Here is a 17,663-nt window from a genome sequence, read left to right on the forward strand (position 1 = left end):
TCTTCACATGAACTAATAAGGGAGCTCCTGTGTAATCACTTGATTTTCTAGAGACAAACAGCCAAATCTCATTCAAATCACACTTTATAAAACAGACAATATACCCTAATGAAAGACATGACAATCATGGTAGAAACAGGACTGATCATGGGCAACTGTTTGAAATCAGGGTGTGTGTGTTTCTGGAATCTCTTTTATTCATGTCAGTCATTAAATTGCAGCCATGCTAGGGCACTTCCTTGAAGAATTTTGAGTTGAATGTACGGACTCCAGTGCTTTTTCTTTTAAAGGCTGGTACTTATTACATCAGTATCTTTTGCCAAACCACTAAGTTACAGGGTCAAAAATACACCAACACCAGTTGTCAAGTGGTGGCAGGGGACAAAGACACACACACACACACATACACAACAGGCTTCTTTCAGTTTCCATCTACCAAATCCATTCACAAGGGTTTGGTTAGCCTGAGGTTATAGTAAAAGACACTTGCTCGTGGTGCCACACAGTGGGACTAAATTCAGAAACGGGGTTGTTATGCAAGCTTCTTACCACACCACCCACTTTCTCCCAGTAACAAATAAATATAGTCTCACCTGCTTCATCACACTCCGCACAACATGTTCAGGTAACCGAGGAAACTGCTTCTTAAGTGAAATGAAGAGTTTTACTTTCAGGTTGCTTTCAGGTTCTGCCATACTGTCACAGTTTCATGAAGGTGAGACCCTTTAAAAAAAAGATAAACAGAAACAGATAGAAAAAGATTGCAAAGAATGAAAGAAAGTTTAATTTTCTGGGCATGTCATTAAAAATCAGCACATCCTGAGTGGATGCCATAATAGTAATATCTTCATCATTTAACATCCACTTTCTGTGTTTGCAGGAGTCAGATGGAATGGCCCATCTCAAAATGCTGACCCTTGCTGTAACTCGAGGAAACCAGCCCACCACAACAGAACCAAGGTGCCTTGTAAAAAGTACTGGTGTGGGTGCCGGTGCCATATAAAAAGTGCTGGTGCTACGTAAAAAGCAACTAGTACACTGCTGAGTGGTTGGTGTTAGGAAGAGCATCCAGCTTTAGAAACCAAACCAAAACAAGATTATGGAATCTGTTGCGGCCCCTGACCTAGCCAATTCCTGTCAAATCATCCAACCCATTCCAGCATGGAAATTATGGTGATGATTACACGATAGTTCTAAGTGAGCATCACCATCACACAAACAATGTTCTTTGTTTCCAGGCTTGGATGAAGAACATGCCTGTCATGGGGGAAATGTTTTTTTTGCTTAGGGACAAGTGAAAGTTAGTGACAAGAGCATCAAGCCATAGAAAATCTGCTTTAACAAATTCTGTCCAACCTATGGAAAAGTGCACATTAAAATGACGACAAAACCTAAATGAATTACAACAAGCAACTCTAAAAATTTGGTGGCAAGTAATTCTAAAGAATTACATTTGTTAAATAATTTTAAAGAAATATTTAACAAAATAACAACAACCACATTAACAACTAATATACACACTTGAAACATCATCATCATCATCATCATTTAGCGTCCGTTTTCCATGCTAGCATGGGTTGGACGGTTCAACTGGGGTCTGTGAAGCCAGAAGGCTGCATCAGGCCCAGTCTGATCTGGCAGTGTTTCTACGGCTGGATGCCCTTCCTAACGCCAACCACTCCGCGAGTGTAGTGGGTGCTTTTTACATGCCACCCGCACAGGTGCCAGATGGAGCTGGCAAACGGCCACGAACGGATGGTGCTTTTACGTGCCACCGGCACGGAGGCCAGTCGGGGCGGCGCTGGCAACGGCCACGAACGGATTGAAACAGATTAAAATAAATTATCATATATGGTGTTATCTAACTTGGTTTGGAGCACTTCCTTTATTGGGTTAAATGTATCTCAAGTGAAGTTACAATAAAGATAATTTGAAATTAAACTGAAGGCTTATTCAATACTTTCCACAGAGTACAAATTTATTACTTTTTAACAAAAATGATTTTGACAATACCATTCTTGTTAAAAAATTGTATGTGTGTGATTTTTGTGTGGTTCTCATTACCACCAATTAACAACAGGTGTTGGTTTGTTTACATCCTCAAATTTTGGCATAATGCCAGCAATTTTAGAGGTAGGAGGTTAGTCTCAATCACATCAACTCCTGTACTTGACTGGTACTTTAATTTGTCCACCCCAAAAAGAATGAAAGACAAAGCTGACCTTAGTGTGAGTTGAACTCAGAACATAAAGAGCTAAAAGAAATACTACTCAGCATTTTTGTTCTTTTTTGTAACACTCAAATGTTTCCGCCAGCTTGTCAATAATAACCGTTTCTAATTTAGGCACAAGGCCAGGAATTTTGAAGGAAAGGAATTTAGTCAACACCACTAACTCCAGTATCTGACTGGTTCTTTATTTTACTGATACCATTCACAAACCCAACCATTTTCAAAAACATGCTGTAACAAGGTAAACTTGGGGCCAAACAATGACAAACTCTTAACAGTTTTTCTCAAAGTTACAGTATCTTGTAAATTTACAACAAACATGCAACAGACCACACTTAACTCGGTTCTATACTGAGCTAGTATTCACTGTCATTCAAACAGTATCAGATATATTACACATGCTGCACATACTTTGTCTTTAATATGATAAAAGACACCCTTGGCAGTTTATGAAATGTTTGTAAACCAATACCACACATCACCACCACTACCACCACCACCACCACCAAAAACTTACCACAGTGGGGTACTGTGGTGGCCCAGAAGAGGAAGCGAGATGAGAGGAACAGCAAATCACCCTAGTTGGGGTGCAAAGCAGCAAGTTACAGATAGAAGCAGACAAATAGTGTAGTAAGAGGATAGACAAGTGTAGAACAGGTATTTTATTTGACTGACAACAAAACAATTACACTGATGCACATGCAAGCAGGTGTGTGTTTGAGAGAGAGATAGAGAAAGTGTATGTGTGTGTGTGATATATTAAGAAGTTCACTATGAAATCATGAGGATTCGAGTATAATACCTATTTCTTTACTGCCCACAAGGGGCTAAACACAGAGAGGACAGACAAACGAATTAAGTCGATTATATCGATCCCAGTGTGTAACTGGTACTTTTTTAATCGACCCCGAAAGGATGAAGGGCAAAGTCGACCTCGGCGGAATTTGAACTCAGAACATAGCGGCAGACGAAATACGGCTACGCATTTTGCCCGGCGTGCTAACGTTTCTGCCAGCTTGCCACCTTAATTCAAGTATAATACCGCCAGACAGCACCTTGTACAGGTGTATATCACAGTTTCTGGCTGACCAGTGTCATAGGAGTTAAATTTGGTAGGGGTACATCTTGTAGGTGTATGTGGGTATCTTTTCTTTTATCTTTTGCTTCATTTGCTGGGGCACCACCTTGAAGAATTTTAAAAAATCAAATGAATTGACCCTAGTACGTATTTTTCTTTTTTAAAGCCTGGTATTTATTCTATCGGTCTCTTTCACCGATTCATCAACACACAAACATACACATAACAGGCTTAGTTTAGCTTCTGTCAACAAAATTCATTCACAAGGCTTTGGTCAGCCTGAGGCCATAGTAGAAGATACTTGCCCAAGGTGCCATGCAATGGAACTGAACCCAGAACTATGTGGTTGGGAAGCAAATTTCTTACCACAGTCATGCCTGCACCTATAATATATATATATCAAAATTGTAATCTATCAACATCAGTGGAATTTGTAGCTGTGATACCAGTGCCGGTGGCACGTAAGAGAACCATCCGACGTGGGCGTAGCCAGCGCCGCCCTGACTGGCTTTCGTGCCGGTGGCACGTAAAAAGCACCATCCAATCGTGGCCGTTTACCAGCCTCGTCTGGCACCTGTGCCGGTGGCATGTAAAAAGCACCCACTACACTCATGGAGTGGTTGGCGTTAGGAAGGGCATCCAGCTGTAGAAACACTGCCAGATCAGACTGGGCTTGGTGCAGCCTTCTGGCTTCCCAGACCCCAGTTGAACCGTCCAACCCATGCTAGCATGGAAAGCGGACGTTAAATGACGATGATGATATAGATATAGATATTTGATTAATGAGAGAGACAGAAGATACAAGAATGTTTATTGATCACTCCAACTGTTTTGCCCCATCTAGCATCGAAACAATTGTAGTGATCAATAAATATTCTCGTATCTTCCATCTCTCATTAATCAAGTACCCAACAAACACTGTGAAAGTGAACGTGCTTTACTAGTAAGCTACCAGGTGTATACCATATCATTTATTACCTAATAATATATATATATTGGAGGCGCAATGGCCCGGTGGTTAGGGCTGCAGACTCGCGGTCGTAGGATCATGGTTTCGATTCCCAGACCGGGCGTTGTGAGTGTTTATTGAGCGAAAACACCTAGAGCTCCACGAGGCCCCTGCAGGGGGTGGTGGCGATCCCTGCTGTACTCTTTCGCCACAACTTTCTCTCGCTCTTTCTTCTGTTGGCCTGCTCACTTAGCCAGCGGGGCGGTGTCATTTGAAGGCTAAAACAATGCGAAGCGCATTGTGACCAGCGATGTGTAGCAACATCTGATAGCCTGGTCGGTCACGGTGATCACGGTGATATATATATATATTACATACACACGTATGTGTATCTATTATCATCATTTATCGTCTGTATTCCTTGCTGGCTTGAGTTTAACAGGATCTGACAAGTCAGAGGGCTGCATTGGGCTCCAATGTCTACTTTGGCAAGCTTTCTACAGCCAACTGGCCTTCTTAATGCCAACCACTTAGTGAGTGTTTTTTCACAGCACCTGCACTAGTAAGGGCCCCCAACTAACTCACAAGCAAAGGCCTCTTGACAGAGTGGGGTGGCAAAATAGAAGGTGGTGGTTTTATTCCAGGTGTTGAGAGGTCAAGGTATGACTGGGAACAGGAACAGATGTTTTGTTGTAGTGGAGACACATGGTTACCCTATATACATACACAAGCAAAATGCCCCCCACCCTCCCCGGTTCAATGGACGGTGCTGAGTTGTCAAACATTTAAACCAAATTTTCTCAAAACAACTTGTCCGACCGTCTAATAGGCCTCCTCTTTGAAAAACACTGATTTAACCTAAATTTGAGAGACACCAGCAAAAGAAGAATTAAAGATAGACTTTTCTTTTCTATTCCAAAGAAAAACGATTTTATTCACACAAATATGCAATCGAAGAGTTTAAAGTACCAGTAATGATAAGGCTGTTGACTGGGAGAACACAAGCATGGTTTAAACAGTAAGCCTGGCAGGAAAGAAACGTGCCTTTAAACAATACAAAAACAACAAAAAATGGAAGGTGCAGTTATGTACAGGTTGACGGAAGAAAAGCAGGACAAAAACGGCTTTATCGATTGCATTCTCACCTGGAATCGATTTTTGTAATTTTTTCAAGACTTATACACGCCCTGATACCGTCGGTATCTACATATCAAATTTGAGCGCAATCCGATGGAGGATGCCCGAGACCCGAGAAGACACACACACACAGACAGACAGTACGGATTTTATATAAGAGATAATTATATACATGTTCATACATGTGGGTGTTCATGTTTACTTAAACTCCTTGAAGTATTTACATCACTAAAAGGGGAAGTAACTCCCCACTAAATATAAATGAACACCCAAAGTAAAGGTAAAGACCACCTTTGGTTGTGAATGACCATGGAATTGCACCTAGAAGGTTCCTCTCTGAGGCACAAGTCCAAGCAAGGTTGTTTATGGAAGACAAGCAGTCACCCATGTATACCAGCCTCCTCTCTCTCTATGCCATCGATGTTATCCAAGAGAAAGGTTGATACAGCCTGGCACCAATAACATCGCAACTCATTTCTATAGATGAGTGAAGAGGAGCCACATGCACAAGAACACAACACACAGCCTGGTCCAGGAATCGAACTGACTACTTCATAGTTGTGAGCCTGACACACTAACCACTGAGCCATGCACCTTCACAACCCAAGTACTGGGGTCATTATAACTGAATAAAAGCTTTGAAGGTGGACTGTCCTAACCCCAGAATGGTCACAGAATAAAATAACCCATTGATTGTTTTAACAACAAGCATTGGACCCTATGGTGGAGTTCTGCTTTGTTTCAGTCCAGACCAGATTTTTAAGCTGAAGAGAACTGAATATCATGACAGAGTGCTTTTTCATATTGAAGCAAGCCAGCAATTATAGTTCCTTCAACACCATCACAATCGTCACCTCCTATCATGAGCCCTGCAAAAAAGGTTTATGGGTATTGCCTTTCTCCTCCTTAATCCATAAAAAAAAATTTGATTCAATGTTTTCAGTCATTATACTATGGCCATGCTGGAGCACTGTCTTCAATATTAGGACTAAGAAATAGATGCAAAGCTGACTTGGGTGGAGTTTGAAATCAAAATACAGAGACGTGTAACCATATGCCACTATATATCATCTAGCAGCATACCGATTCTGCACAACTATTGATAATATATATAGTAATATTTTTATGTTTGGACAGACACCTTGTAGTATGCCGTTTAAAGCCCATCTACAGTATTCAGCAAGCAGATGTCAGCAACAGTATGGAGGCATATGCCACTGAATTTACTTCAGGAATTCCTTTGTGCATGTAGAGTTTATATGACAAGATGACAGACAGAAAATGGAATTCACAAGATTCCTTATTCAGAAACTGTATATATGTATATATATATATATATATGTGTGTGTGTGTGTGTGTGTGTGTGTGTGTGTGTGTGTATATATATATATATATATATATATATATATATACACACACACGTGTGTGTGTGTGTGTGTATACTGAAATATATAGGAGTGGATTGGTGTATATGTGTACAAGTTTATTCCTCTGTATGTAAGTATGAAATCCAGTATGTGGTAATGAATATAAACAAACATCATCATCATCATCGTTTAACGTCCGTTCTCCATGCTAGCATGGGTTGGAGGGTCGACCGGGGATCTGCGAAGCCAGAAGGCTGCACCAGGCTCCGGTCTTAATTTCCAATAACGGTTGAAATGACACATCATATTCATAATCGTCAACAAACAGGCACACAATGGACAAAATGCTTTGAAAGTAAGGCACCATTGAAACACGAATGCAAATCGAATAAAACAAGTTTCATGTAAATTGGACCACAGGTTCCCAAGAAACGAGGTTTTTTTACAGGTACCTTGAACTATTGGCGACCCAGCAGGTCGCAGGTAGTCTAGTTGTGAACAAGTGTCTATATGTGCAGATTTCATAGCTTACATTTGTATATAGCTATGTGCCACTAGATAATAATACACAGGCTAGGATATGAGTGTATGTTTGTATGAATGAGTACATATAACAATGTATGTGTATATCTTAATATGTGCTGCCTGACTGGCTCCCTGTGCCAGTGGCATGTAAAAAGCACCGTCTGAACATAGTCAATGCCCCTTCGCCCCAACTGGCTCCTGTGCTGGCGGCATGTAAAAAGCATCATCTGAACATGGCCGATGTCAGTGCCGCCTGAGTGGAGTGGTTGGCATTAGAAAGGGCATCCAACTGTAAAAACACTGCCAGATCAGATTGGAGTCTGGTGCGGCCTCCTGGCTTACCAGTCCCCAGTCAAACCATCCAACCCATGCCAGCATGGAAAACGGACGTTAAACAATAATGATGACGATGTGGTAATGGCGTTGAGAGTATATATCTACCAATGTGTGAGTATATCAGTGTATGTGGGTGTGTTGCGGTAATAACTTAAATCCAAATTCAAAACAAAAAAAAAATTGTCAGTGGACAGACAAAGAAGCATGGAGAATCAAAAAGGGAAAGAGGGAAATAGATATATAGATGCAAGTGAAACCTGCTTAATACCTACTTAAGGGATCACACCCTCACCTCTATGCCTCTCCCTGACTTTGGCTTCATATTCTATCTCTAAACAATTAGATCAAACCCAACAAACGTGTCCCTTTATATATGATTTGCCAGTGCCGTCGGACTGGGTCCCATGTTGGTGGCACGTAAAAAGCACCATTGGAGCATGGTCGATGCCAGTGTCACCTGACTGGCTCCCGTGCCGGTGGCACATAAAGAGCACCTACTACACTTTTGGAGTGGCTGATGTTAGGAAGGGCATCCAGCTGTAGAAACCTTGCCAAATCAGATTGGGAGCCTGATGCAGACTCCTAGCTTGCCAGTCCTCAGTCAACCTGTCCAACACATGCCAGGATGGAAAGGCGGCGAGCTGGCAGAAACGTTAGCGCGCCGGACGAAATGCTGAGCGGTATTTCGTCTGCCGCTACGTTCTGAGTTCAAATTCCGCCGAGGTCGACTTTGCCTTTCATCCTTTCAGGGTCGATAAATTAAGTACCAGTTACGCACTGGGGTCGATGTAATCGACTTAATACCTATGTCTGTCCTTGTTTGTCCCCTCTATGTTTAGCCCCTTGTGGGTAATAAAGAAATAGTTGATGATTGTGTGTGTGTGTGTAGGTATATGTATGTGATACATACATACATCACATTATATACACGCATGCAAACTTATTTGTTTTGATGAAATGGAAAGGTCTACATAAATGTCCGATTGCTGTTTCTTTTTGTTCTCTTCTGATCTCATGAATATTTAATTCTTTTATTCTTTCACTTGTTTCAGTCATTCGACTGTGGCCAAGCTGGAGCACCACCTTTAGTCAAAGAAATCGACCCCAGGACTTTACTTTGTAAACCTGGTACTTATTCTATCGGTGTCTTTTACCGAACCGCTAAGTTACGGGAACATAAACACACCAACATCGGTCATTAAGCGATGGAGGCGAGGACAAACACAGACACACAAAATATTTGTTAATGACTATGTCTTATTACCAGTGTATTCCGTTTTATTATCTCTTCTCTCTTTTTTACTCTCTTTTACTTGTTCCAGTCATCTGACTGCGGCCATGCTGGAGCACCGCCTTTAGTCGACTTATTCTTTGTAAGCCTAGTACTTATTCTATCAGTCTCTTTTTGCCGAACCGCTAAGTTACAGGGACATAAACACACCAGCATTGGTTGTCAAGCGATGTTGGGAGGACAAACACAGACACACAAACATAAATATATATATATATACATATACATGACAGGCTTCTTTCAGTTTCCGTCTACCAAATCCACTCACAAGGCTTTGGTCAGCCCGAGGCTATAGTAGAAGACACTTGCCCAAAGTGCCACGCAGTGGGACTGAACCCGGAACCATGTGGTTGGCAAGCAAGCTACTTACCACACAGCCACTCCTGCACCTATGATTCCTTATTCTTTTATCCTTGTATACTTCATTTTATTGCTTAAATGAGAAAAGTCATCTGAGGAGACATATCTGTAGCTATAATGCATGACGATTGTACAGCATCTCACCTGTAAAGTATGAGTGCATGATGAATCGAAACGATCGCAGTGGTTCTGAATAAAGAGTCTTGCAAGTTTCATTTTCTGTCTCTCATCTTTGCACACACAAACACACACACAAGCTTTATATTCATATTGAATTACATACAGGCGCAGGAGTGGCTGTGTGGTAAGTAGCTTGCTAACCAACCACATGGTTCCGGGTTCAGTCCCACTGCGTGGCATCTTGGGCAAGTGTCTTCTGCTATAGCCTCGGGCCGACCAAAGCCTTGTGAGTAGATTTGGTAGACAGAAACTGAAAGAAGCCTGTCATTATATATATATATATATATATATATATGTATGTGTGTTTGTGTTTGTACCTCTAGCATTGCTTGACAACCGATGCTGGTGTGCTTACGTCCCCGTCACTTAGCGGTCCGGCAAAAAGAGACCGATAAAATAAGTACTGGGCTTACAAAGAATAAGTCCCGGGGTCGATTTGCTCGACTAAAGGCGGTGCTCCAGCATGGCCGCAGTCAAATGACTGAAACAAGTAAAAGAGTAAAAGAGTATATGTATGTGTATACACACACACACAGAGCGAAAGATGGGATGGAAATTTCAGTACAAAGTGTTTCAAAAAATGAGCAAATCTTGAAAAAAATTTGGAGGCTCGGTTGGTTATTTAGTTGGTTGATTCAAATAAGATTTTGTATAGTTTTAGATTGCCTTTAAATAAATAAATAAAAATTTAAACATTAACACACACACACACAAACTCACACATACATACAGCTGTAGTTGTTCAACATGAAAAAAAAAGTAGCTGTCTTGTGATACAAAAAAATTTAAACTATTGACATATATTATAAAACTTAAAATGTGTCTGCCTGCCTCTCACTTTTCCTGACTGCCTAAGCTTCTCTCTCTCTCTCTCTTAATGGTTCTCTTTCGCCTTTCTTTGTCAATCTAACTCTCTCTCTCTTTCCACGTTCTCCTTTAAACAAACAGGATCTATTTGAAAAACTATCAAGTCATACACACATTTCTACAATTACAAAACCACAACACTGTCATCTAATTGGGATTAATTAGCATTACATATAAAAAGTATGAAAGAAGCCAGCTACAAGTTACCAACAAATAACATCCTCACCACCACCACCACACAGCAAATCTTCATTTGTCGTTTTATTAAATTGCCAACTAACGCAATATGTTGTCCGTATACATATTCAACTGAGACAAACAGTTTGAAGCAAGCCGATGAAGGAGCCACTATGCAACCATTCAACCTGCTGGAAATAGCAACCAAATCTCCTTCAGGTCACACATAGCTTGCTTTCTTAGGAAAGGACACATTGGATTATGCAGTATTGTGCTCTGAGCAACTAGGAAAAAAGAAGAGGTGGTCATGATTGGAAACCTTTTGACCATATATCTGCCTAATCAGGGCTAATCTAGGGCTGAACAACACACAAAAATATAGTATGTGTAGGTTTGTATTTGAATGCTATACTTCAGTGTATCTTTGTTGGAGAGTGTGTGTGTGTGAGTCTACTGTGTGTACTGGCCTTGTCAAATACGATGACATAGCATGAATGGCATAAAGTGTATGAAATGCTTATCCTCTTAAGCAATTCAGTTTATCATACAACTTGAATATACCATTAAATGCACGCGTGCGTGTGTGTATCAAAATAGTCAAATGTTCCCCCAAAAGAAGGAAAACAACCATCTTTTTTCAGTCTCTGGACAGATATTTACACAATCCAAGAAACAACCATTTATTTTCACTTGCATTTCAGAAAAAGAATCTATCTTTGCCTTCGCTCACTCACTCAATTAAGACCTTTGTTCCCTGTGGAGCATAAGCCATCAATGTCTTTCCTCTACTGTTCTTGACTTTGGGCTACCTTTTCAAAGGGGCTGAGAAGATTCAGCAGAAAAGAATGAGAATTTTTGGTCACAGCATCAGGCACCCAGAAGAACCTGTGCATCAACTGGTCCTATGACAGTCAGTTGAAGGAAGAATCAATAGGAAAGAAAACATTATTGTGCTTCTGGACAGTGAAAATGGTAAATGTCAATGAATTAAGATCCTGCATGGGGACCATGATGGATGATATGCTCAAGTGAAATCACTGAAGCGACCAGAAGGACAGTCAAACTAAACTAAAGCTTGTTCCAAGTCTTACTGGCTTTGAATTGTCATCGATGTTCCCACAAGTTTGCTTTTTTTTTTCTTTTTAAAGTAAGGGTTTTGTCCCTACACAAACCCATTTTTACTTCTGAGAAGAGGTAGTCCATATTAGTGTGGCTTCCATCCTTTGACCTGTCCAACACGAGAGGTCCTATGAGGAACCTTCGCTCCAATAACATAGTTCTCAATGTCACTGAGGCCTGCAAGCCACCACCCCACAAGTACTGGACCTTGTGGTGGTTCTTTGCCTTCAACTAACACTGAAAGAAAAGAGTCCTTTTACAGTAACCTGACCAAGTAAAAACTGTATTTCAGTTCCCTTGAGTTGCATCTAATACATCTTAAAGAAAAAAAAAAATTGAAGAAAATAAGAGACACCAGATAATGAAGTCTTAGATATAAAGACAGAAGGGTCATGGATGGGCGACAGCATAGAGAGGGGGGAGGGAGACACAGAGAGGAAGAGAGATGAGGATAGAGAAATTTGGCTGTTGTTTTTAGCAGACTGAATGACCCTGCAGAAATGCCTTGGTCTTCAGGTGGTCATGTGGTAGTCATGATAGACATGGTTGACTATTAGTCTGTTCTATATGTGACCCCTAATTTCAAGGACATGCCACAAATATAAACTGACAGAAAGGTTGTTAGCACTGGCTGGATAGGGATGGGTTGGTGACTTCAAGTTGGTTATCTTAAATACAAGTTGAGACAAGTGAAATAGCATTAACGTATTACAAATTACTATTTCGAATTGACAGGGTTACAACAAGAGCACTGATAAAATCCTATTGCAAATGAATTGTTTAGTCTAGTCTGCACAACACGGAAGTTCAACTAATAAAGACCACCACATACAGACGGAATTGTGCAAAGCCCTCCCTATCTACATAACAGCTAAATCACTTTCAAATTGTATTCTAGTGTCTTCGAAAAATCATAATTGGTGGGGTGACAATTTGATGACAATGTAGTTTGGAGTTATATAAGAGGATGATCACAGCTGGAATAATTTCAATCACATGGACATACATGTGTGTATGTGTGTGTGTAGAAATAATAATCTTTTCTAGTACAGCCACAAGACTGGAAATTTTGGAGTGGAGGTCAGTCAATTACATTGGCCCCAGGGCTCAAGTGGTACTTATTTTATCAAATATAAATACAAACACATGCATACATACATGCACACACACACACACGCAATTAGTTTTATGTCCTTTTCCCTGTGCCAGCAGGACTTAGACAGCTGTATTATTGAACCACGGATGCTATTCCTGTTACCAACCCATGACAGGATTTTCAAAGAAAGGATCTCTTATTTCACACATCTCCAAAAATGCTAAGCCAGGGGAAGGATTTGTTAGCAGGAGAATTGACGACAGTGTCAGTGCAATACTCAGTCAATATGCATAGACACATACATACAAATATACACACACATATATATATACAGACGTACACATATCTATATATATAAATGGCAATTTCTGTCTGGCTGTATGCCTGTTACCATCTTAGTGCCTAAACCAGAGAACCAATATTCACAAAACTTTGCATACATGTTACACTAACATCCAGTTCAATAATAGACTAATTGGATTTCAATTAAAGTCTATAATCTGCAAGGGCATTGGGCAAATTTTATGATAAAATGAAAAAGTTGCAAAAAGTATTAGTGTGAGGGAAAGTTAGTAATAGAGAGAGTGGGTGGCTTATATCAGTGAAGGCGAGAACAATGGCAATGAGATGATGTTACTACAGCTGCCATATACACATGATGCTGCATACATACTTTCATAAATACATAGATACAACACACACACACACACAGAAAGGGGGGTGTGAGGAAGACATAGCTTTGAGAGAGGGAGTAGGTAGCTTTTCTGCTGTCCATTGCAAAAAAACACAAACAGACACACCCACACACATACATGGTCTGATCAATAAATATCTGGACTGTTGCCATAGTGATGAAACTAAAGCACACAAAGTGAAGCCACTTAGCACAGATTGAACCTTGAACTCTGCTGTGCATGTACATTAAGTTTCAACGTTCTAGCTCACTTCTGCTGTTTACAGCAGTGCTTGGAAGGATGGTGTGTAGCATGTGACCCTCACAATGACCATGCAGAGAATCTGCATCAGATTTTGCCGGAAGTTTGGTGATACCTGCTCAGAGGCCTACACAAAGTTTTCAAAGAGCTTTCATCGTTCTCAATTCAGTGAAGGAAATCTTGTGCAACTGAAACCCGAGAGTTTTTTTGGTCAGTTGAAAGCAGTTTTGGAACAAACTTGGCAGACACGTGTCTCATACCCAAATCTTCAGTGATAATGGACTGAACTGAACCATAACCAATCTGCACATCCTGATAACTCACGGACGGTGATTCAACAATTTCCCCTCACAGCTGCATGCACATCTGCAATGTTTTTCTCAGGTTGCAGGTCTCCCAGAATGTTCTAGAAATTTTGGCTATCTTGGAAACGTCTGTACCACTCTTACACTTGTATGCAAGTTATATACTCCTCTCCATACAGTTCATTTTGAACTCATGATTACCTGTGTATACATTTGTAAATGTGTGTGTGTATATGGGTGGTGTCCTATAACTGTCTGTCTCTCTACTTTGTAGGGTCTTCCAGGTGTAGAAATATTGCCAGGTCTGATCGGAGCCTGTGTGGCCTCCTGGCTTGCCAGTCCCCAGTTAAACCATCCAGTCCATGCCAGCATGGAAAACAGACATTAAACGATGATGATGATGATATATATACACATACATACATACATCATGGCTCGGCTTCGCGAACGAAGATCAGGAAGGCTGTCCACGTCACATGCATGTACACTCATGACTGACAAGTCTGATATGGGAAAGGCAGGTCCGTGAGCAGTGTCCACAGATGAAGGTAACATCCAGCTCGTGCCTTCCTCCTGCATCTCTTCTTTATTTCTCAAACTTGCTGACTGCGTTGAAGATCGTGTGGCGCCAGACATCACGGTCCGCAGCCAGGTCTGACCAGCATTGCTGTTAGAGACTTCTTGAGGCAGTCTTTGTAGCGCTTCCTCGGAGCTCCTCACACTCGGTGGTGAGTTCTAAATACATACATACATAGTCATCATCACCATTTAATGTCCACTTTCCATGCTGGTATAGGTTAGACAGTTTGACTGGAATGGATAAGCCAGAGAGCTGCATCAGGTTCCAGTCCGATTGGCATGGTTTCTAAGGCTTGATGCCCTTCCTAACGCCAACCACTCCACAGAGTGGAATGAGTACTTTTTACCTGCTGAGGTGGGGGAGAAATAATGTCTGCTTGCCTTCATATCACATGGTAGTTGCAAATGATTGCCACTGTCATGCAAGTGGTGTCAGCATGTCTGGTGATAGGAGAATTATTACCTTACTGGGAAACGGGCGAGGATTGGTCACAGGAAAGGGTATCTGGCCACATAAAATCCACCTCAACAAAATTCCATGCAACCCATGCAAGAGTGGAAAAATGGAAGCTGAAACAATGATGATATTTCAATGTAGGAATCGATAGGGCCAATATTTTTCAAGAAGACGGAGCCCCTGGCCTTGCCAGCAAAGTGTCACAAGCATGGAAAAGAACTCACAAAATTAAATTTCTGAAATAGGTTGATCAAAGCCCTGATCTCCTATCTCCTGATTCTCCTATCACCAGACATCCAATAAGAACACATAGACAAACCTCTTGATAGAAGGTTGCAAGGTACTGAAAAATTACAAAAATGATAGTGCTGAAAGAAGTATTGACCAACAAGTGGATAAATACGGATTATTTTGACATTGATAATTTAATAAAATCCATGTTATTAGCTAAAGGAAAGGTTACAAAATTTTTTTATTACAAGTTGTATTTTATTATTCTAGCAATAAAATCATTGCAGGCCACAGAATAATATACATAAACATACACACACAGATATATATATATGCACACACACACACACAATCATCATCATCATTTAATGTCTGTTTTCCATGCCGGCATGGATTGGATGGTTTGACTGAAAACTGGTAAGCCAGGGAGCTGCACCAAGTTCCAATCTAATTTAGCATGATTTCTACAGTTGGATGCCCTTCCTAATACCAACCACTCCAAGAGTGTAGTGGGTGCTTTTTATGTGCCACCAACACAGGTGCCAATTATATGACACCGGCACCTTCCTTGAGGCAAAATCTTGTACAGCTGAACGCCTTTCCTATCACCAACCCTCACCTGTTTCCAAACAAAGACAATAATATTTTCCTGTGTTTTTACAGAAGATAGAAAATAAAGGACACCACTTACATGTTAATGACGTTTACAACTATCATGCAAGGCGACACAAGCACACACAAGTGTGTGTGTGTGTGTGTGTGTGTGTGTGTGTGTGTGTGTATGTGTGTATAGAAAGGCTTCATCAGGCCCACTGCCAGATTTGACTGGGCCTGATGAAGCCTTTCTGGCTTCACAGACCCCAGTAGAACCGTCCAACCCATGCTAGCATGGAAAACGGACGCTAAACGATGATGATGATGATGATATACATATATATACACACACACACACGACAGGCTTCTTTCAGTTTCCATCTACCGAATCCATTCACAAGGCTTTGGTTGACCTAGGACTATAGTGAAAGATACTTGCCCAAGGTGCCACACAGTGGGACTGAACCTGAAACCACAATGTCACACCAGCATATGTTCACGCTTTCTCGATCACTTTCTTTCTCTCTCTCTCTGGCCGGGTACCCCTGTACCTCCTCTACAATGAGACACCCATTTCCATCTCTGTTACTCTCAACCTTTCACCATCTGGCACAAGATCACCTCCACCAATTCCCCCTCCTCTTTCAAAGGATCTGGCAAGTTATTTGAAGACCCTGCCAGTGTTGGTGCCATATAAAAAGAACCCACCTGTGCTCATGCCATGTAAAAAGCACTCTGTCCACTCTGCTGGGTGGTTGATGTTAGGAAGAGCATCCAGCTGTAAAAACCATGCCAAAACAGACACAGAAGTCTGGTGAGCTCTTCTGTCTGGCCAGCTCCTGTAATATTGTCCAACTCATGCCAACATGGAAGGCAGACATTAAACGATGATGATATAATTATATATATATGTACAGTATATGGATTTATAATCAAGGTGTAACCCCATACTAGTGCAGACATATAAAATAATTTATTATACACTAAAATAAATTATTTTTGCTGGATGTTAGCTGCAAAAAGGCCATTATCCTCTCTCTCTCTCTGTATGTGTATATATATATATATATCATCTGGTGAAATAAATATATTCATTTCATACTCCTGCCTTTATATATACACACACATATACACATAAATACATACAAACACATATACACACACATGTATATACACATATACACACACATATATATATATACACACAGATATATATAGAAACACATATACATCATAATCGTTTAATGTCCGATTTCCATGCTAGCATGGGTTGGACGCTTCGACCAGGGTCTGGGAAGCCAGGAGGCTGCGCCAGGCTCCAGTCTGACCTGGCAGTGTTTCTACATAGACAAATATATACATATATATACATACAGACACATATATACATACATAGACACATACATACATAGACACATATATACACACACATACATTATAACTGTTAAAGAGGACAACAAACGTTAAGGCAAGACAAACATTTCAAGACGTATACATTATTACTATTGGAAAAATTCCAAGTCTTACAGCTGTTTCCAGGATATCCTGGTGTATGGGAATTTCTCCAGTCACCAGAGACAATTAGGGGAAATACCTTCTCATTTACCCAATTTGTCTCTGATGAAAGAATATCCCATACTCTGGGATATCCCAGAAAAAGCTGTAAGAGTGAATTTTTCCAGTAATAATAATATATATGACTTGAAATATTTGTCTTGCCTTAACATTTGTCGTGCTCTTTAACAATTATATATCCGCTATATCAGAAATCTGCAATGGGTCCATAACTACCATCTTGGCTATAAACCTTGGAGTCCTGGTAATCCATTACAGCACTTACCTAGCGTACC

The 17,663-nt window shown here is 40.7% G+C and overlaps 1 protein-coding gene across 4 annotated transcripts in view; it reads right to left on the bottom strand.

The window, feature by feature from the left end:
* LOC115223165 (TGF-beta-activated kinase 1 and MAP3K7-binding protein 2) overlaps nucleotides 1–17,663 on the bottom strand; it is a 93,375-nt gene that overhangs the window by 60,109 nt on the left and 15,603 nt on the right. For all 4 annotated transcript variants that reach the window (XM_029793593.2, XM_036512208.1, XM_036512209.1 and 1 more), the window contains exon 2: nucleotides 594–723. In XM_029793593.2, the coding sequence (XP_029649453.1) occupies nucleotides 594–695 (102 nt within the window). In that variant the 5' untranslated portion in view covers nucleotides 696–723. The remainder of the gene's footprint in view (nucleotides 1–593; nucleotides 724–17,663) is intronic.

The sequence above is a fragment of the Octopus sinensis genome, linkage group LG22, assembly GCF_006345805.1.
Source record: "Octopus sinensis linkage group LG22, ASM634580v1, whole genome shotgun sequence".
Taxonomy (NCBI): Eukaryota; Metazoa; Mollusca; class Cephalopoda; order Octopoda; family Octopodidae; genus Octopus; species Octopus sinensis.